Raw genomic sequence first — 21662 nt, 5'->3', positions numbered from 1 at the left:
ATTAATTATGCAGTGAAAGTGAATAAACCATTGGAGATACAAGAAATATCTAACATTGCATTATGAACTTTGAAAATGTACTGTACTGTAAAGTACATCTAACCACTATGTCATTCTTAGAATCGTTATTCAAAGCATCATTCATACACAGGTTTCTGGGGACTGTGGAAGGTCCTGTAGCTCTGCACCTTTTCCCCGGTGTTCTAAAATAATGGTGTCGGCTACTGTCACTCTGTCAGCATTCATCTCTTAAGCCATTACCATTTGAGAAGGGAATATATATGTTGCAATTATAATTTTGGTAGCTTCATTCTGTAGCATGCACAACACAGCAACAGCATTGTGCCATTAGACTAGCGCTGAAAACCGTTAACACTTAATCACCGCTCGGTGGGACCTTGGCAATGCCCATCCAATACAGGGCAATGGGTTAATTTTGTGGCTAGGTATCACAACCTACAATTTCAGTAAGCGTAAATATTTTACCTTATAATACATGAGAAAATTTGTTTAAAAAAATTCAACATGCAGAAGACTACTGCATGCTGTTGGTGAGCAATAAGAGACTGGTGATACATTTAATAAGATGTAGAGGCTATATATATATATATATATATATATATATATATATATATATATATATATATATATACACACACACACACACACACACACGCGCAATCTACACCTATATGTATATGGAAAGTCTATTTCTTAAACATCATTGTTTCTTTAATTAAACAGATACAGTAAAGAGTTGAAGTTATGAGTATAATTATAAAGAATTACAAAAATATAAGGATGTTCACAGAACAAAAAATGGCCACATGTGATCAAATAAACTTAATCCCTTTCATTTCCGGAGGCAGATAGTCCTGCTCTACAGGTTCACTGTACATGGGGTTATATTTATAGTCTTTGCCATAACCCAAATTTTTCATGAGCTTTGTTGGTGCATTCCTCAGGTGTAGGGGAACAGGTGGAAGTGGCCCCTTGTGGTTCTTTAAGCAATCTTTCACTTTCCTGTAAGCACTGTATACTGATATTGATTTTGGAGCACGAGCCAGATACATCACACATTGGGCTAAAATCACCTGCAAAACAAATATACATATATAAATACAGAACTATTTATTTCTAAAGGCATTTCAACATTATTTAAGCAAATCATAAAAACCCAATTCACCCTAAATCACCATGCTTCCCATTAGACACTTTATGTGTACATTTCAGATAGGTACATTTAAGTAGTATTTTCTGTATCAGTCACTTCAGCAGCACCCAAAAAATTTAATTTTTATGTTTTTAGGCTGTGCTCTTCTTTTAGTATGGTTTATGGATACTTGCAAGTTTTGACTAGAACTTAAGGTAAAGCAGCCCATTTACCACACAGCTGCTTCATTAATGGTGTCCAGAGAGGGACTAAATGGTTTAAAAGGCAGCACAGTCCTGTTGATTCAACACCACAGTTAGCATCATTGCCATGTTAGGATTAGACAGGATTAACCAATGTTGGGGTACTTTGACATAACGGTGGGATAAGTAATGTATAGAAAATGTGTATATATAACATCACAGTTGTGTGAAAAAGAAAGTACGCCATCTTTGAATTCTATTGTTTTACATATCAGGACATAATAACAATCATCTGTTACTTATCAGGTCTAAAAATTTGGTAAATACAACCTCAGATGAACAAGAACACATGACATATTACAAAGTGTCATTATTTTTTTCAACAAAAATAAAACCTAAATGGAGAAGCCAGGTGTGAAAAACTAAGTACACTGATTTAATAGCTTGTGGAAACATTGACCTTGGTATATACTGTTAAATGTATTTGCTGATAGTTTTTTTTTTTTATTAAATCTTTTGCATTACTGAAAGTTGGTCCTACAAGATACGTAGGATGGGCATTAGCCATCTAAACACAACAGGGCTTATGAGACATACATCCAAGAAATACAGTGGAAGGCTGACTTACATCGCATTCTGGCATTCCAATAAAATGGCAGGCTTGGTAAGCAGATACTGCTTGGGGTAGTGCCAGGGGATCAGCTAAGCCTGGGACATTAAACACAGAAATCACAGTTTAGAAATTCACTCAGGTGCAACGTAACTTATTATAATATTTTGCTGTCATCCTGAAATCTTATTGGGGCCATCCGGGACAGATATTATGTATTGGCTAACTGGAGTATAATATATTGCAAACTTTTTCAAGAGCTTTAGAGCATTAGCATGAAATGTAACAGCTGGATTTGTAGTTTTAATTGACAACCTCAGAACAGTTGATTTTAATTGAATGGAAACAATTTTCTTTGCCATCTAAAATGGAGAAAAAGGAAGAAAAACAATGTTTATGTTAAGATAAGCGATAGATTTAGAATTATTTCCAAATCAAATGCAAAATATTAACGAGAACTGTCAAGAAGAAAAACCAAATATAGACTAAAATATATTGTTCCACAATGATTAGATGGCACAGTGATGGAGAGCTGGTTTTGGTATAAGCAGATTAATAACATAATTGGTTTGAATATTTAAAACTAAAATAAAGCCGGCAGTGTGCATTTGAAAGAGATAGAGGAAATGTCACTATGAGTCACAAACCATTTTTTTTTTTCTGAGGGTGACATGTTTCTTGAGAAACCTAGTCCTCCTGAAGAGATATATATATATATACACACATACACAAACACACATACATACATACATGCACGCACCCATTTTAAGTCCCATCATTAATTCCATGTGCGGTCATTACTTGGGGTTGGTTGGAAACAAACAGAGATGCGTGGAACGCAATACTACTAATGTTACAATTAGATGTTATATGGGAAAAAAAAATGTGCAAATATATTGTTTAAATATATTCAGAACACAAGTAATCTGCATAAGTATTAAAGGGGCAAATCCCCTTTCCCACTAACAAATGTATCACAAGTAATGTCATCCAATCTAGGGCTGCAACTAACGATTATTTTAATAATCGATTAGTTGGCCGATTATTTTTTCGATTAATCGATTAATCGGATAAAAAAACAATATGCAAATTTTTCGTTTATTTAAAATAATTTTAAGAACTAGATGTTAAAAACAACTTGCATTGTGCCCCCACCCCTTTGCACTGTGCCCCCACCCCCACTCTGCCCTGCATCCCCACCCCCACTCTGCCCTGCACCCCCACCCCCACTCTGCCCTGCACCCAGTCTCACACCCTGCAATGCCCCCCACCCCCACTCTGCTCTGCACCCAGTCTCTCTCTCTCTCTCTCCCAGTCTCGCACATAAACATTCGCACACACAATAGACATAAAGAGTACTTACCTCCGCTACGAACTTGTTCCACTTCAAACTTGATAGTAGACGCGCGTCACCTCCGTCGTCACGTAGCATGAAGAAGGCGGAGACTGCAGAGCGTGGAGCAGAACCGGGGAACGCAGGCGGAGGTAAGTAAAAGGAGCCTAGTGCTCCAACGACGAATCGATCACTCGATTAATCGATAACGGAAATCGTCGACAACGATTTCCGTTATCGATTATTATCGATTTTATCGATTCGTTGTTTCAGCTCTAATCCAATCTCTAACAGGGGATAACCCTTAGATTATATCATAAACTAAGAAATGGAATGCCATCATAAAATAAAACTTGACTTTTAATACTGTCTTAAAACATAATCAGTCAAGCAATTATACCAAACGAAGCAGATGCTGACCCAAAAAATGGAACTAAAAAGACTCTGGAAATTTACTCCGCAGTAGCTGCCTAAATAATGTTAATAATACTACCTTACCCTAGTGACATAACATACAAAAGAGAAGAAATGGGATTTCCACAGTTGCTATTGTAAAATGTCAAGGTGGCAAACCAAAATGCAAATCGGTAAGTGAGCAAATGAGTACCAGCCGAACTTAAAAAAGGCAGCACTATATAGCCATTTCTCCAAACCCCTCTCTGCACTGCATGAAGTAGTGGGTAAGAACCTCTGTTTTCGAAGGTCTGCGTAAAGCAAAATCAGCTGTGTGACGAAGGGTAGATACTCCAACACCTTGATTAAAAGTTACATTTTATTTTAAGATGACATTTCAAGCATGCATTTCCTATGCTGCATAAGTAACCAAACGAATGTGTTCATCCCTCAAATGACTGATGAGTTTGAGCACATTGGGCTCTAGTCCTCTTTACATTAGTCAGGAGTTGGGCTCTAGCAAACGGCAGCTCACATCGCTATAAACAAAAACACATACCTATATCTTCACTGGCAAATCTTACTAAGCGTCTAGCCACATAGAGAGGATCTTCACCACCCTCAAGCATTCGCCCAAGCCAATAGAGAGATGCATTCTCATCAGACCCTCGTATGGATTTATGAAGTGCAGAGATACAGTTGTAGTGCTCTTCTCCTGAAATAAGAAAAACACGGCAAGAATTTAAACCACTTAACAGGAACGATTTCATTGTTAAGGCCGACGTGAATATCATTCGTCTCGTGTTTTGTCCTGCATTACGTACAAGGCTTGTCCCTGCATTTTTCCTCTCTTCTCTGCTGTACACAGGTCCAGTATCTAATCAAGTGTGATCTCTTCTAGATTTCCATATAACATAGTACAAGTCATACAGTAAATTCAAAACAAACATGGCCCTAATTAGTTATTTGAAGGACGATAAGTCATGAAACGATTCCAAATAAATTTGCCTCAGTTTTGCAGCATTTGCTGCTTGGGATCATTCCATTGGAATGCACTTCCTTCACTGCATTGCATACACACCTTATTGTGGAGTTGGTACTAGGCACAGGGGATATATGCATAGGTATCTTCTCTGAGACCTCAGACAGGAGGTTGTGCAAGGCAGATATATATATATATATATATATATATATGCGCCAGAGCACATTTATCCCCCAAAAAGGACCAAGCCAGATTCCAGAATTCTGCTGTAGTTACATTTAGGTGACAATCTCACACACAGCTGAGATGGGCGTTTATATTCTATGGCCCCTTGGTGCTTGCCCAGCTGTTCTTTCTGATCTTTCTCCTAGCTTTACTGGTTTCTAGGCACGCAGTCAAATTGCTGTTGAAGTAACGTGAAGCTAAGTTATCTAAACTATTTCTATTCTTTAAGAGCAGGTTTTGTTATTTTCAGATTTGAACTAGTTTTTTTTTTTTTAATCCGTGAATGTCACAGTACACAATATAGCATAGTGTAGGCACATATACGAAAGTGTTAAAATCCATTCCATTAAGCTTAGAATGCAAACGCTAGGAAAAAAATACATATGCCCACATGCATGCCAACATGTTTCCACCTCTGAACAGGGAAAAAAGCAAATATTGGGAAAAAACTGTTTTTTCCAAAGCCATTTTTTGCTTATTATTTACTCAATGCACTTTTATTTCAAGCATGATACTTTTATATCCACTGCATTTCATGTTCGCAGTTTAACAAAATGATACTACATTTGTAAAACTACTCCACTCTGCATTTTTTTAAATTTTAATTTCTTCCAGGAAAAAAAAAACAGGTTTTTCCCATGAATTTCCAGAAATTTGACATCTCTACCTATGACACACATTTTTGACTTTGAGCAGAAAACCTCATCACTCGCTCATCAGTATTCTGGCCATTTTTGCTTAAAACCATACAAATAAACGTATTGTGATAATTGTATTTTCTTACTTCTTTTTTTCATGTATATTTTTTAACTGCGGGATCAACAGCAATTAGTAGATGTGGAAAAGGCTGAACTTGATGGACCTATGTTTTTTTTCAGCCTTGAGCTTAGCAGCTGATCTACCAATAGACCAGTTGGCAGAATGCAAACACTTCAATTCCCCTCACAGTTTCTGTTACAACTTTAATTTTATTTTGTAGCTGGCACTCTATGGGTTAAAAGGTGAGCCAAACCAGTTTTTACAGTAATTAGTCAAACTTTTTTCCTTGCAATTTGAGCCGCATTTCATTAACTCTGCTTGCGCAGACTAACAGCAGCTGATGACAGTTAGGCAGTACTGCACATTCCCGCATGAGTTATAGAGAGGATTCAGTGTTAAGATGAATTACATGCAATATTATATATATAATACACACACAAACATACACACTACTATTTAAATGCTTGGGGAAAATTGTGTCCATTAAATAATATCAAATGAATCAAAAATACTTTGAAGACATTATAGCTGTATACGGCTTTTGTACCTGGAAACGGCTGATTTTAATGGAATATCTTCATTGGCATACAGAGAAAACGTATCACTCCCGTCACTCCTGTGTTCCAATGGCACGTTGTGTTTAATAATCAAAGTCTACCTTTAAAAGGCTAATAGATCATTAGAAAACCCTCTTGCAATATATGTGCACACAGCACCAAAAATATGCAAACAACCAGAAAACAGTCAAGAGATACAATCAAATTAGGCTGTACCTGTGAGGTCTTGCCCAATATTTAGGCACAGATGCCTTTATCAAGGGTAAATAAAATCTTATTTACCCTTGATTAAAGGTGTCAATCCTGAAACAACAACAGGGGTACTGCAGGTACTGCATTCAACCATGCAAGGTCAATGGAGCCCAGCTCACTAATCAGTGAGATAATATTTTTTTAAAAAAATTTAAAAAAAATGGTAACATGTAAAAATTCCCCACTGTCACCAAAAAATAAAGAAAAATAATTTTTTTATGAGCAAGTCCTACAATTCAAGCTATAGCTTCACAAAAATTCCCGCATGGAAAGAGTTAAAATATTGGCATTATAAATGCCCATAGGGTGCCTAGTTTTAAAAATGTATGTTTTGATGGGGTAAATTGAATTGGCCGGCTTCAAAGATGTCCCACATATATTGGACGTGGGCAGACTGACCAGATGTCTAAATGGCAAAAAATACACACCTCACAAAGGTGGCCTTTTAGTCGCCGAACAACCTTACACCTAACCTAACACATGCACGTGGGGTATCACTGCATTCAGGAAATGTTAATGAACACACATTTGGGGTGTTGTTTGACAAGGACATATACCAGGAGCTGTAAATTCATACCTGAAGTAAAACGTGTGTGGAAAAAATACAAAACAAACTACTACCATAAAGTTTGACAAAGGCCGGTGGTAAAATTAGTGCATGGAAAGGGTTAAAATACCAGCTTTTTATGGGGTAAATTTAATTGGCCGGCTTCAAAGATACCCGAAATAGCACATGGGGCAGAATGACCAGCTTTGCGGAAAAAATGGTTTTGAAATAGCAAAATGCTACTTTTACTTATTGCCCAATAAAAAACATAAAAACATTGGGTATTTCTAAACTCAGGACAAATAGTAGAATTTATTTAGCAGGTTTTTCATTAGTTTTTGCAGATGAGTAAAAGTTTTTTGTTTAAAAAGTCATTTTTTAACAAAATAAAATCACCATATTTTATCATTTTTTTAAATCTTAAATTAGATATGATAAAAATAATGGTATCTAAAGAAAGTCCTGTTTGTCCTGAAAAAAAACCAATATATAATGTGTGGGAGCAGAAATGAGAAAGAAGAAAATCACAGCTAAACAGCAACACTGAAAAATGTTAAAAGAGCCTTTGTCCCACAATGCACAACGAGTAAGAAACAGTCTTGTCATTAAGGGGTTAAAGTGAATTCTCCATTTGATAGGAAGCCAATGGAGAGACCGTAAATAGGTGTAATATGGCATGAGCGGGGTTGATTTGTTAATAGTCTGGCTGCTGCGTTCTGAGCCAACTGCAGTTTGTTAAATTCTTTTTCTGGGAGGCCTACATACAGTGCGTTGCAATAATCCAGACGAGATGTCGCAAATGCATGGATTAGGGTGGCAGTATCCTCTGGTGGGATTAGGGGCTTTATCCTGGCTATATTCCTCAGGTGTTAGAAGGCAGATTTTGTTGCAGCACAGATTTGACGTTTAAGTGAAAAACCATTGTCAAGGAGTACTCCAAGATTTCGCACTTCACTTGACCTGAGTAGCTCTGAACCCCCGAATTCTATGCCAGTTGTGTTAGTATTTCCTAGGATCGGCGCAGTTATCCTTTGTCCTCTGATCAACAGGAGTTCTGTTTTATCAGGATTTACCTTTAACCAGCTAGCTTGCATCCATTCTAAGAGATCTGCTAAGCATCTGTTGAAAAGAGATGTTGGATCCTTAGTAAAGGATAGGTTGAGCTGCGTGTCATCTGCATAGCAGTGGTATCTTAATCCATGTTGTCTGATGATGTCCCCCAGTGGCAGCATGTATATGGCAAATAGAGTGGGAGATAGAATGGATCCTTGTGGCACTCCACACGTTAGTGGTGCGGGAGCTGAGGAACACATTCCTGATGACACCCTTAGTGACCTGTTTGTGAGGAAAGATTTAAACCATGTTACAACTGTGCCTCCCAGCCCGCATAGGTCTTGCAGCCACTCAATAAGAAACGTTGGTTAACATTTCACACGTACAGCCTAGTTTCATTATATTTCTTGACTGTTTTCTGGTTGTTTGTATATGTATATTTGCATTATATATATACTGTTTTCAGATGTATATTTATTAATGCAGGTGTGCAAATAGATGTAATTTATGACTCATGATGTGTGTAAATACTTTAGTCTTGGTTTAATACACCTCTATAGCATTACTGGTGTACTGACTTCTCTTTTGTGTTCTTTGAATGCATTATTGGGTTGCTTATTGGGAGAACAACCCTTTAAGGTGTTTCCGGCAGTGCCGTCATAGGCAGGGTTCTCGTTCATACAAAATGAATAGCCAGTCCTAACTATGATGGAAGAGGGCAATGTTTTCCTATCGTGCAGGTCACGATCATGTCATAAAATGTACAGTCTGTCACATTACCAGAATGGAAATGACATTTAAAGCTGCCGACACCACAGTATTGATTCTGTAAAAGGAAAACAATTAAAGTGGCAATGCGTGATCTTCATAGGAATATAAAACTTTTAGAACGCAATTAAAATAAAGAGAAAAAATATAAATCTCAGCAAAGTTGGATCTGCCCCCTCTCTTTAATCACCCTACAGCAAAAAAGTAGATAATTAAGGACAGACTGCCTACATCATTAAAATCTAAAATTCAGCATTGCAACACCACCCTGTAGTCATAGTCCAGTTTGGGAGCACCATGCTGTTAATTTCCTTTCTCATTAAGCTTGACAGACAGCTATCCCAGACATTTAATACATAAAAGAGCATTGAATCAGCAGCTGCATCGCCAAGAGACAGCAGATAAACAGAACATGAAATACAAACCACTGTTATTAAGATCCTGTAAAAGACGGTGTGTTTGTTTATGCATACACTGATCAGCCATAAGATTATGACTACTGGCCGGTGAAGTGAATAACATGTATAATCTTGTTATCATGGCACCAGTGGGTGGGAAATATTAGGCAACAAGTGAACATTTTGTCCTCAAAGATGATGTGTTAGAAGATGAAAAAATAGGCAAGTGAAAGGATCTGAGGGACTTTGACAAGGGCCAAATTGTGATGGCTGCGTCAGAGCATCTCCAAAGCTGCAGCTGTTGTGGGGTGTTCCCAGTCTGCAGTGGTCAGTACCTATCAAAAGTGGTCCAAGGAAGGAAAAGCAGTGACCCGACAACAGGGTCACGGGCAGCCAGGGCTCATTGACGCACATAGGGAGCAAAGGCTGGCCTGTGTGACCAAAACCAATAGATGAACTACTGTAGCTCAAATTGCTAAAAAGTTGATGCTGGTTCTGATAGAAAGGCATCAGAACACACAGTGCATCACAGTTTGTTGTGTATGGGGGTGCACAGCCGCAGACCAGTCAGGGTGCCCATGCTGATCCCTGTCCACTGCCGAAAGCGTCTACAATAGGCATGTGAGCATAAGAACTAGACCACAGAGCAATAGAAGAAGGTGGCCAGGTGTATGTGCATCACTTACCTGGAGAACACATGGCACCAGGATGCACTATGGCAAGAAGGCAAGCCAGCCGAGGCAATTTGATGCTTTGGGCAATGTTCTGCTGGGAAATCTTGGGTCCTGACATGTACCACCTATCTAAGCATTGTTGCAGAACACGTATACCCTTTCATGGACATCATATTCCATGATGGCATTGGCCTTTTTCAGCAGGATAATGCAACCTGCCACAAAGCAAAACTGGTTCAGGAATGGTTTGATGAACACAAGTTCAAGGTGTTGACTTGGCCTCCAAATTCCCCAGATCTCAATCCAATCGAGCATCTGTGGATGTGCTGGACAAACAAGTCCGATCCATGGAGGCCCCACCTTGCAACTTACAGGACTTAAAGGATCTGCCAGACACGACAGCACACTTTCAGGGGTCTAGTGGAGTCCATGCCTTGATGGGTCAGGGCTGTTTTTGCGGCAAATGGGGTGCCTACACAATATTAGGCAAACATACACACCAGGGCAGGCTCTGCCACACCAACACCTGCATCAGGATGGGTTAAGCTATACAAGGCATAAAAAAATGCTTTCCACACTTTTTTGTTGTTTGTGTGTTTGCCCCCTTGTGTATTGATGCCCCAACCAGGCCCCCTTTAGTATTAATGTACTCCCCCACACCCTTGTGTATTGCCCCATGTGTTGATTTTTATGTAATGACCCCAGCCAGCCTCCCTCCCTTGTGTATTGATGCCCCCACCCCCTTTTGTACTGGTTAATGTAATGCTTCTCATACCCATGTGTATTGTAAACAGCCACCTCCCCCTTTTGTACTGATTTATGTGATGCCCCAACCAACCTGTTGTGTGCTTATAACCCTCAACCGCCCCCTTTTTGTATTAATTGTTGCCCCAAGGCAGCCCCCCTTCTGTGTGAGCCCGCCCCCTTGAGCGTTATGTCGCGTCTTCAAATGGATGGGACGAAGAGCCTCATTAAGGCACCAGGGGGCATGGTGCCTGCACACCGGCCGCTTCAAATCATTAAGCGGACGGTGGAGGCGGCAATGTAACTGCCGCAATGCACCTCGAAGTCCAGCAAGCCACATTTGGCTGGCGGGCTGCACTTAGGATGCCCCTGCCGTAGATTTTTACATCAATCCCATCACCACTATGGAACATTAATTCATTCAGAAATACTCTTTTCCTCTCAAATATTTATGAGGAGGCAAGATTCTACTTTAATGAGCGTGCGTTAGGTAAGGACAGCGTTAGAAGTGGTAGAGGCTAATACAGTAAGGGAATTTAAACATGCATATGATAAGCATTCCTGAATGCAGACAGTACCCTTAGCCTCCTAGCAAGAACTTGAGCTTGACAAGCCATAGGCTCCATTATAACAACGACATCCATGTGCACATGCAGCGGATATAAAGAATAACTATGTTATGGAATGTTTGGTGTCAGTGTTACCACTAATGCAACAATTACAGTATTAGTAAAGATAAACAAACTGCACATTCTCTTGGAACATCGTATCTAAAATTTTTGGTGTTCAATCACAACTGTGAAGGACCAGCATGAACGTGTCAGAAACAGAAACTAGCCCACAGTCTGTGCTGCCAGTAGCCCAGGCAATTACCAGCCCCAACATCCACTACAAAACAGAGTACCAATCGGCAGAGGATTCTCAGTCTCTGGGCTCTGTTATTCTTTCAATTTCACTCACTGGTCCTATAAAAATGTATTAGCAAATGCCAGTAAAGCATAAGTCATCTTTTTTTAAAACACAAAAGGTATTTTTAAGTTATACATAATTTTTTCCCACCTGCGTTTTGCTGCCCGGGCCAATCTTTATATATTTTGAAGCGTAACCTTAAATGCAGGGATTCCCGATGACAGCTATTTTTAATCATATACTTCACAAAAGCATTCGCTGGTATGTTCTCATTATCGTGCCAGGCTCCACAACGTGCCTGTTCCATGTGCTAGCAATCACACTTTCAACTTGCAGATTAAGCCTGCAACAATCCACCCAGGCAGCTGAACATAGTGTGCCAAGGACAAAGGCGACACTCTGGCTCCATCTTGACTTTAGAACGGCTTCCTTGACATAATGAGGTTTTGTGGGATTCAAGGCTACTGTGCAAAGGAAAATTCACACCAACCATACAAGCATCTCTGAACATTTCCACCGCATAAGACTATGTATAAGATAAAACAAATGGTACAAGACAAGGGTTTCCTGTGAAAGTATTTCCACCCACAGCCAGGAAACTCTGGGTTATGTGCGTGCTAGTGATTATACAGCCACATTTACCAAAAAAGTATTACATTATTATACTTCTTAAGAAAGACTGAGTTATCCATTTTATATATTTTCCCCATTTACAAGGTTAATTGTTGATTATTATGAGTTGGTTAGTGGAGACAATGAGACAAATACCTGAGCTAAGATTAAAATCAATGAAAATGGCACCAATACATGTATGTCGTCTGAGCACCAATGCGTGAGTACATTTGCATCACTTTGGAGCCAGTTCGCCCCAATCAATAATACTCCCCGATTTTAGATTAGTGAAAAACAACTAATACTTTTAATGAAAACATATTCATACTCAAAATTCAGCAAAACTGGGCACCGAATACCGCCACGCCACTATGTTATTTGTTGGGTTATTCACGTTACATCTTTCTTCCCACGCATTAAAATGGCTGTTTCATTTCAAAATGATGGAGCAGAAGTTAATAATCTCCAATTACGCATAGCCAGTTTAACATCAGAAGACCTTTCTAGAAATACATTGCTCTGCAGGCCCATCCAAAGACCAAGCTGCGAAATATTGGATTGCAGGAGATGTCCCTTCCAAGTGACACATGAGAGGCATCTGGGCATTCAAAAACCAAAGTGAAGAAAATTATACACACACACACACTATATATATATATATATATATATATATATATATATATATATATATATATATATATATATATATATATATATATATATATATATATATATATATATATATATATATATATATATATATATATATATATATACACACACACACAAAAACGTCCAAATTATTTTTGGTCCATTTGCACAAGTGTTTGTGTGTGTATTTATATTATATTATATATATATGTATATATATATATATACATATATATACTAGGGCTGCAACAACTAATCGATAAAATCGATAATAATCGATAATGAAATTCGTTGGCAACGAATTTCATTATCGATTAGTTGAATCGATTATTATCGTTTATAAAATGAGGGTTTTTTCAGAGCACACGCTCTGAAAAATCCCCCTCATTATATAATCCGTTTAGTCTGACTCACCGTCTCACAGCAGCAGCTCCTACTTACTCCCCCTCCCTGTAATCACTGTGACAACTGGCCCCGCCCCTTCCTTCTCCAGGCCAGAACCACATGGCTGTGACACTCATCTAACTGTAAGTATATGTGTATATATATATATATATATATATATATATATAGGGCTGCAACAACTAATCGATAAAATCGATAATAATCGATAATGAAATTCGTTGGCAACGAATTTCATTATCGATTAGTTGAATCGATTATTATCGATTATCAAATGAGGGTTTTTTCAGAGCAAACGCTCTGAAAAATCCCCCTCATTATATAATCCGTTTAGTCTGACTCACCGTCTCACAGCAGAAGCTCCTACTTACTCCCCCTCCCTGTAATCACTGTGACAACTGGCCCCGCCCCTTCCTTCTCCAGGCCAGAACCACATGGCTGTGACACTCATCTAACTGTAAGTATATGTATATATGTGTATATATATATATATATATATATATATATATGTGTATGTATATATATATATATATATATATATATATATATATATATATATAATGTGTGTGTATATATATATGTGTGTGTATATATATATATATATATATATATATATATATGTATGTAATATATATATATATATGTATGTAATATATATATATATATATGTATGTAATATATATATATATATATGTATGTAATATATATATATATATATGTATGTAATATATATATATATATATTTGGGCTACTGAAAGTTAGGGGAGGTGGGGGTTAATTTAGGGGCAGTTATGGTTAGTGGGGTGTTTAGGGTTAATTTAGGGGCAGTTATGGTTAATTGGGTGTTTAGGGTTAATTTAGGGGCAGTTATGTTAATAGGGTGTTTAGGGTTAATTTAGGAGCAGCTGTGGTTAATGGGGTGTTTAGGGTTAATTTAGGGGATGCTGTGGTTGATGGGGTCTTTAGGGTTAATTTAGGGGATGCTGTGGTTAAGGGGGTGTTAAGGGTTAATTTAGGGGCAGTTATGGTTAATGGGGAGTTTAGGGTTAATTTAGGGGAATCTAAATCCTGGGGGCAGTGAAGTGACATATCTGGGGGTATAAGGCATATACAGTATATAAGGCAAATGTGGGGAGGGCAGTGTGGCATGTCTGGGGAGGACGGAGTGGTGTATCAGGGTGAATAAGGCATATCTGGGGATAGAGTGGCATATCTGGGGGTAGAGAAGTGGCATGTCTGGGAGGCAGGGTGGCATGTCTGGAGAGGATGGAGTGGGGTATCGGGATATAAGGCGTATCAGGCGCAGTGGCAGATGTGGAGTGGCAGATGTGGGAGGCAGCGTGGAGTGGCAGATGTGGGAGGCAGCGTGGCATATGTGGGAGGCATTGTGGAGTGGCAGATGTGGGAGGCAGCATGGCGTGGCATATGTGGGGAGGGCAGGGTGGCATGTCTGGGGAGGATGGAGTGGTGTTTCAGGGGGTATAAGGCGTATCAGGCACAGTGGCATGTGGGGGGTAGAGTGGAGGGGCAGATGTGGGAGGTGGCGTGGCATATGTGGGAGGCAGCGTGGAGTGGCATATGTGGGAGGCAGCGTGGAGTGGCATATGTGGGAGGCAGCGTGGCGTGGCAGATGTGGGAGGCAGCGTGGCAGATGTGGGAGGCAGCGTGGAGTGGCATATGTGGGAGGCAGCGTGGAGTGGCATATGTGGGAGGCAGCGTGGAGTGGCATATGTGGGAGGCAGCGTGGAGTGGCAGATGTGGGAGGCAGCGTGGTGTGGTATATGTGGGAGGCAGCGTGGAGTGCTGTGGTAGGCAGCGTGGCATATGTGGGGGGGGCAGCATGGCATGTCTGGGAGGCAGCGTAGCAAGCCTGGGCTCAAATGTGCATATATTGGGGGGCTGGTTGGGAAATAAAGACAAGAAATGTATTTTTTATTCTGCTGTTTGTATTTAACATCATTTGTTTAGTAAATTATTTTAAATAAATGAAAAATTTACATTCATTTTTTTTATCCGATTAATCGAAAAAATAATCGGCCAACTAATCGATTATTAAAATAATCGTTAGTTGCAGCCCTATATATATATATATATATATATATATATATATATATATATATTTGGGCTACTGAAAGTTAGGGGAGGTGGGGGTTAATTTAGGGGCAGTTATGGTTAGTGGGGTGTTTAGGGTTAATTTAGGGGCAGTTATGGTTAATTGGGTGTTTAGGGTTAATTTAGGGGCAGTTATGTTAATAGGGTGTTTAGGGTTAATTTAGGAGCAGCTGTGGTTAATGGGGTGTTTGGGGTTAATTTGAGGCAGTTGTGGTTAATGGTGTGTTTAGGGTTAATTTAGGGGATGCTGTGGTTGATGGGGTCTTTAGGGTTAATTTAGGGGATGCTGTGGTTAAGGGGGTGTTAAGGGTTAATTTAGGGGCAGTTATGGTTAATGGGGAGTTTAGGGTTAATTTAGGGGAATCTAAATCCTGGGGGCAGTGAAGTGACATATCTGGGGGTATAAGGCATATACAGTATATAAGGCATATGTGGGGAGGGCAGTGTGGCATGTCTGGGGAGGACGGAGTGGTGTATCAGGGTGTATAAGGCATATCTGGGGTAGAGTGGCATATCTGGGGGTAGAGAAGTGGCATGTCTGGGGAGGATGGAGTGGGGATATAAGGCGTATCAGGCACAGTGGCAGATGTGGGAGGCAGCGTGGAGTGGCAGATGTGGGAGGCAGCGTGGCATATGTGGGAGGCATTGTGGAGTGGCAGATGTGGGAGGCAGCATGGCGTGGCATATGTGGGGAGGGCAGGGTGGCATGTCTGGGGAGGATGGAGTGGTGTTTCAGGGGGTATAAGGCGTATCAGGCACAGTGGCATGTGGGGGGTAGAGTGGAGTGGCAGATGTGGGAGGCAGCGTGGCGTGGCAGATGTGGGAGGCAGCGTGGAGTGGTATATGTGGGAGGCAGCGTGGTGTGGTATATGTGGGAGGCAGCGTGGAGTGCTGTGGTAGGCAGCGTGGCACATGTGGGGGGGCAGCATGGCATGTCTGGGAGGCAGCGTAGCAAGCCTGGGCTCAAATGTACATATATTGGGGGGCTGGTTGGGAAATAAAGACAAGAAATGTATTATCAAAGTTTTTTTATTCTGCTGTTTGTATTTAACATCATTTGTTTAGTAAATTATTTTAAATAAATGAAAAATTTACATTCATTTTTTTTATCCGATTAATCGAAAAAATAATCGGCCAACTAATCGATTATTAAAATAATCGTTAGTTGCAGCCCTAATATATACATATACATATATATACACATATATATATATATATATATATATATATATATATATACATACACACATATACACATATATATATACATATACACACATACATATACACACATACATACATATACACACGGTGAAGGAAAAAGTATTTCATCCAGAAAAAATTGAAACATTGATTTGCATTTTACTCAGTGAAATAAGTATTTGATCCCCTATCAATCAGCAAGATGTCTGGCTCCGAGGCGTCTTTTATACAGGTAGATATTATTCTGGAATTTTTTGTTGGTAAATTATTTGTACACATTTTTTGTTTACTTTTTTGGTCCATTTGTTTACAGACAGCAAATGCTGTTTAATGCCCTTTCGGTTCGGCCGAAATTCAGCTTTTTCCATTCTGAAACAAAGTCCGTTGTCACTCATGGAGGATCCATCCTTTCGCGCAAGCACTTGGATAACAGAGCTTATCATAGGGAGAAGTGTTTGAAATAAGAAGACAGACGTACAAGAAGAGGCATGAGAAGAAGTGCGGGACATTGTCAGGACTCGGGTGATCAGGTCGGGTAGGAGCCCATGTGCAGGGGATAATTGGGGTTTGGTCTGTAACCCACAATGCATGATTATGCAAACAAAGACACCACAAGCAGAAATCCAGGTAATGCAGAGTATTTTTTAATTTATTTTGGGACTCAATGACATGAGATACTGCGATATGTTCATGCAGTGGCCAACGTTAGCGTCATGATCTTCAAACAAACAGAGTACCACCAAAAACATTTTGCACTAAAGTCTTGTTTCTCTAAGCAGGGAAGATATTACATTGCAGAGGGATAATCGTTCCTGATGGAAAACACCATTACATCTGCCAACATGAATTACAAGCAGCAATGGTTTTCATATATCGCTGGTAACTACCGTATTTGCTCGATTATAAGACGACCCCCCAAAATCTGAGTAAAAGCCTGAATATAAGACGACCCTATAGGAAAAAAAGTTTTACCAGTAAATGTTAATTCATCTAAACTATGTGAACAATTGTTTGTTAATAAAAGCTATGATTGAGAAAAATATTTTGTTTTTATTTCCTTTTTTCAACCTGCCCCCCAGTTATGCACATCTGCCCCCAGGCTTGCCACTCTGCTCCAGAAATGCCTTATACCCTCTAAACGCCACTGTGCCCCATGATAATCCTTTAACCCTCTATATGCCACTGTGCCCCTTGATATGCCTTTTCACCCCCTATGTGCCACTCTGCCTCATACCCCTATATGCCACTCTGGCATTTAGGCGGTTAAAAGGCATATTATGGGGCAGAGTGGCATATAGGGAGGTATAAGGCATTTCAGGAGGCAGAGTGGCGTATAGACGGTAGAAAGGAATTTCTGGAGGCAGAGTGGCATTAAGGGGGTTAAAAGGCATTTCACAGAGCACTCTGCCTCCAGAAATGCCTTGTGCCCCCCCATTTAACACTCCCTCCCCCTCCCTCCTCCAAACTTACCGGTGCTTCTGAGTCCCCGGTGCTTAGTCCGGGCAGCGCGTAGAGCTCCACACGCTTCCCGGACTAAGCAACGGGGACTCAGAAGCACCGATAAGTTGGGGGGGATAACACAGGAGGATCCAGGTCTCCTGCATTGCTGCGGGGGATCTGGATCTTAGTCTCATAGTAAGACCTATTTGAGGTCTGATTATAAGACGACCCCGATTATAAGACGAGGGGTATTTTTCAGAGCATTTGCTCTGGAAAAAACCTTGTCTTATAATCGGGCAAATACGGTATGTAGCGCAGGGAGGAGAATGCAGACTGGCAAACTCCAAGTTCAGCACAGACAAAGAATTTCGAGCACTTTCCCCTGTCGCCCCAACACAGGGCACAGTCTCACTAACAGTAAAAGCTTCTCCCTGTGTATCATGTATCACAGTGATAATCACGGTCTTATGTTGTTAGAAGGAATGCAAAAGTCTCCCTCAACCGAATAACTATGTCCTGGTAACTTTTCAATGGAGAAGCCATACATCTATGTGACCACCTGCCATCAAAACAGCTGTGAAATCCACAGACACAAATACCATGAAAATACAAATAGTGTGAACGTTTAAAAAATATACTCACATTAAATAGGTGGAATGCCGTTATTATATAAATATATACACACACACACACACATACTTTTTTTTATAATTAACATTCTACACTATTTTGTGGTTGTTACTTCTCTGAATGATTTGCCTGGATTTACTGGAGCATTTGAAGATGTGTTCCTTGGTGGAAGCAATTACCTAGGAAGTACTTGTAGATTAATTTACCCCATTTGTCACCTTACAGTTTCTTTTGACACCAATAAATAGAAAAGGGGATAATGGCACACAGTTTACATGAATAGAAGTAGAATGTAGAGGCAACCACGGGAGGATTTAAATGTGACTGAAGTTTAATGTTCTAACTCCAATAAGTAGCCCGTTCAAAACGACGGAGCATAAATTAATCTCCAATTACAAATAACCATTTTAAGAGGATAACATCATAAGACCTTTCTAGAAATACATTGCTTTGCAGGTCTATCCAAAGCCTGAGCTTATCTGTAGATCATTTTACACCATTTTTCACTCTTGACACCACTGCAAAGAAAAGGGAGCAGAAACATGCTGTTTCCATGAGGATTTAGTTTTGTTGATAACCTGACAAATAGGGGAAATTCTATCCCTCTAAACACTTAGATCTCTACAGATTTTGGAAATGTATACATTAAATGGTAAAAGTGAAAAGTTCATAATTGTTTGGAAGGGCAGATTATATATTTATTTGCTTTACATTTTGGTTTCAGACCTCTAGAACGCAACCACTTCACAAAGAGGCCCATGATTTCAGACGGATCAGTACTACCAGCACTATACCGTGGAGTTTTATACACCTAAGATTTTCCCCAAATTATTATGAAACCTGCAAAGAAAATTCTAAGGCTGTTTAAATTTGTGCTAATTCTAAATTATAAGCAGGGCTTCAGCAGGAGTCTACTTCTTATGTGAGATTATAAACCTATTGAGAGGTTACGGGTATAGCTAAAAAGCATCCTTTATTACGGCAAAGCGATTCCGCAGATGTGGTCTTTCTTAAAACGAGATCTGGACATTTGCAGCTCTCCTTTCTTGCCAAGCCAAGTGTCATTTGCAATTTGCTGACACCACTTCAGTAACCCCAGAACATGCTAAATCCCCAGGACACCCTTATTAAGAAAAGTTGTTTTGTGTACTCACCAGCCCGGTCATAGAGGATATGCGAACGTTGTAACCCTTCCTTGATATGCTCTTCCTTTATAACCATGCCACCGTTTAACGGATCTTTCCCTGCGGCTAGTCTGGCTTGAACAGACAACTGCAGACCATTCAGTCCTGTCCTGGCGTCTCCATCACAGAGGTGGGCTAGAGTTGTTAAAGCTTTTTGTTCAATATACACTGGGAACCTGCAACCAAGCCACACATTCTACTTGAATACTCAAAATTGAAGCTCTACTAAAATATTTATTATAAAATATCATAAAACTTAAATTCGCATTTATTTGAAAAAAGAATCAAGTGTTTACAAACCGATAAAAAGACAAGGCATATGGTATTATTATCCTGCAACTATATATGTGGCAGAATCAAAACATTTGTACATTTTTACATTTTTCTCCTACAGACTCAAATCTTGCAGCAGGTTGATTTTTGAATGTCCACAATTATGCTAAAAGCAGAAGTCTGCCTCTATGAAGCATGCATATAACCCAAAACAGAGCCTTTTGAGTTTCGGAAAGTTTATTATTATAAAGTTTACATGTACTTTAATACAGCCTAGGATGTATTTTGTCTAGAAACAAAAAGGTACGCCAACACGCGCACATGAGCCTCATGTTTTGTGATGGCAAGGTATGAAATAGATCATTTCTATTTGCCAGGGATATGGAGCTATTTACATACTTTTGTCAGTTGCAAATTAACAATGTAGAACAGAAGTATATGGAGCAGAATTTCTCCCATTGTTTTTGTCTAAGATATCCAAGTCTTTAGTGTAAGTTTAAACCTTTAATTGGACCAATATTTAAAATAAAATAAAAATGTTATATAAAAGCTTTCAGGGAAAAAAAAGTGACCTTTGGGGTCCTGCACATCTGTACATCTTTTTATAAGCTGGCCAAATAAACAAAGTATATACTCAATTTTCTCTTGGACTAATACATGAATATTCACAGTGTAATAATGTGTAATATACACCGATTACACATATACACATTTATATATATATACACATACACACATATATATATATATATATATATATACATATATATATATATATATATATATACACATATATATACACATACATACAGGGTTACTGCACGTATACATATATGTTTACTCCCTGGTTAAAAAAATAAATAAATAAATAAATAAATAAATCTTGATCCAGTATGCATTTTACAAAATAATCAGTCATTTTTATTATTTTATGAATTGTGTTAAAAGCAAAAGCTTCACTTGGTTCAAATGCTGCAAAATCAATCATTTTAAATCTATATCATAAACCACTTTTTTTTTTTTACAGCCCTACATTTATCCACTTTTTCCGGTCAATGGAGTCATAGTAATCAATACAAGAAGAATTCAGTAACAGAACCCCATGTTAACAAATAAAGACCTACCAGAAAAAGAGACTTTCAATTACAAGTGTCTATATTCTGGAGCAAAGTAGTTTATATTTTTCTACAATTAATTTGGTCTCAGTATTCAAAAACGCAATCAAATTTTACTAATGTGTAAAATGCTATCCTGTTATAACCTTTTCCAAAAGTCGCACACCATAAATGGCAAAAGGCAGATTGCTGATACAGTGCGGCGTCATTAACGGCAAACATCTCTTGGTGATAAAGGCTTTAATCATAAGGATTCAGCTTGCGAAAGAAGCGTCTGATCTGTTTGAGGAACACTGGTCATTACCAATAAGCCATGAGGAATTCCAAATGTAAAGTTCTAAATCCAGCATGACTGCTGCTGCCAGGTGGCAGAGCTTCTCCAAGTATTGGGAAATAACAGCATGTTGGGAAAGAAAAACCACAACACAGAGGAAACAAAGTAGATGGAAAGTCCTCTTGCGCACGTCACAACACAAAGAC

General features: G+C 39.1%; 1 protein-coding gene across 2 annotated transcripts in view; it reads right to left on the bottom strand.

The window, feature by feature from the left end:
* Positions 1 to 632: 632 nt before the first annotated feature.
* The window catches only part of WRNIP1 (WRN helicase interacting protein 1), a 36295-nt gene continuing 15265 nt past the window's right edge, over positions 633 to 21662 (bottom strand). The window contains exons 4-7 of one of the 2 annotated variants that reach the window (XM_053466854.1): positions 19765 to 19970; positions 4252 to 4407; positions 1985 to 2064; positions 636 to 1094 (exon numbers count right to left, since the gene is read on the bottom strand). In XM_053466854.1, coding sequence (XP_053322829.1) covers positions 834 to 1094; positions 1985 to 2064; positions 4252 to 4407; positions 19765 to 19970 — 703 coding nt within the window. In that variant the 3' untranslated portion in view covers positions 636 to 833. Of the gene's footprint in view, positions 1095 to 1984; positions 2065 to 4251; positions 4408 to 19764; positions 19971 to 21662 lie in introns of both variants that reach the window. The other variant, XM_053466855.1, reaches the window with a different exon arrangement.

Source organism: Spea bombifrons, chromosome 5 (assembly GCF_027358695.1).
Source record: "Spea bombifrons isolate aSpeBom1 chromosome 5, aSpeBom1.2.pri, whole genome shotgun sequence".
Classification (NCBI taxonomy): domain Eukaryota; kingdom Metazoa; phylum Chordata; class Amphibia; order Anura; family Pelobatidae; genus Spea; species Spea bombifrons.
This window is presented reverse-complemented; position numbering and strand designations above follow the sequence as displayed.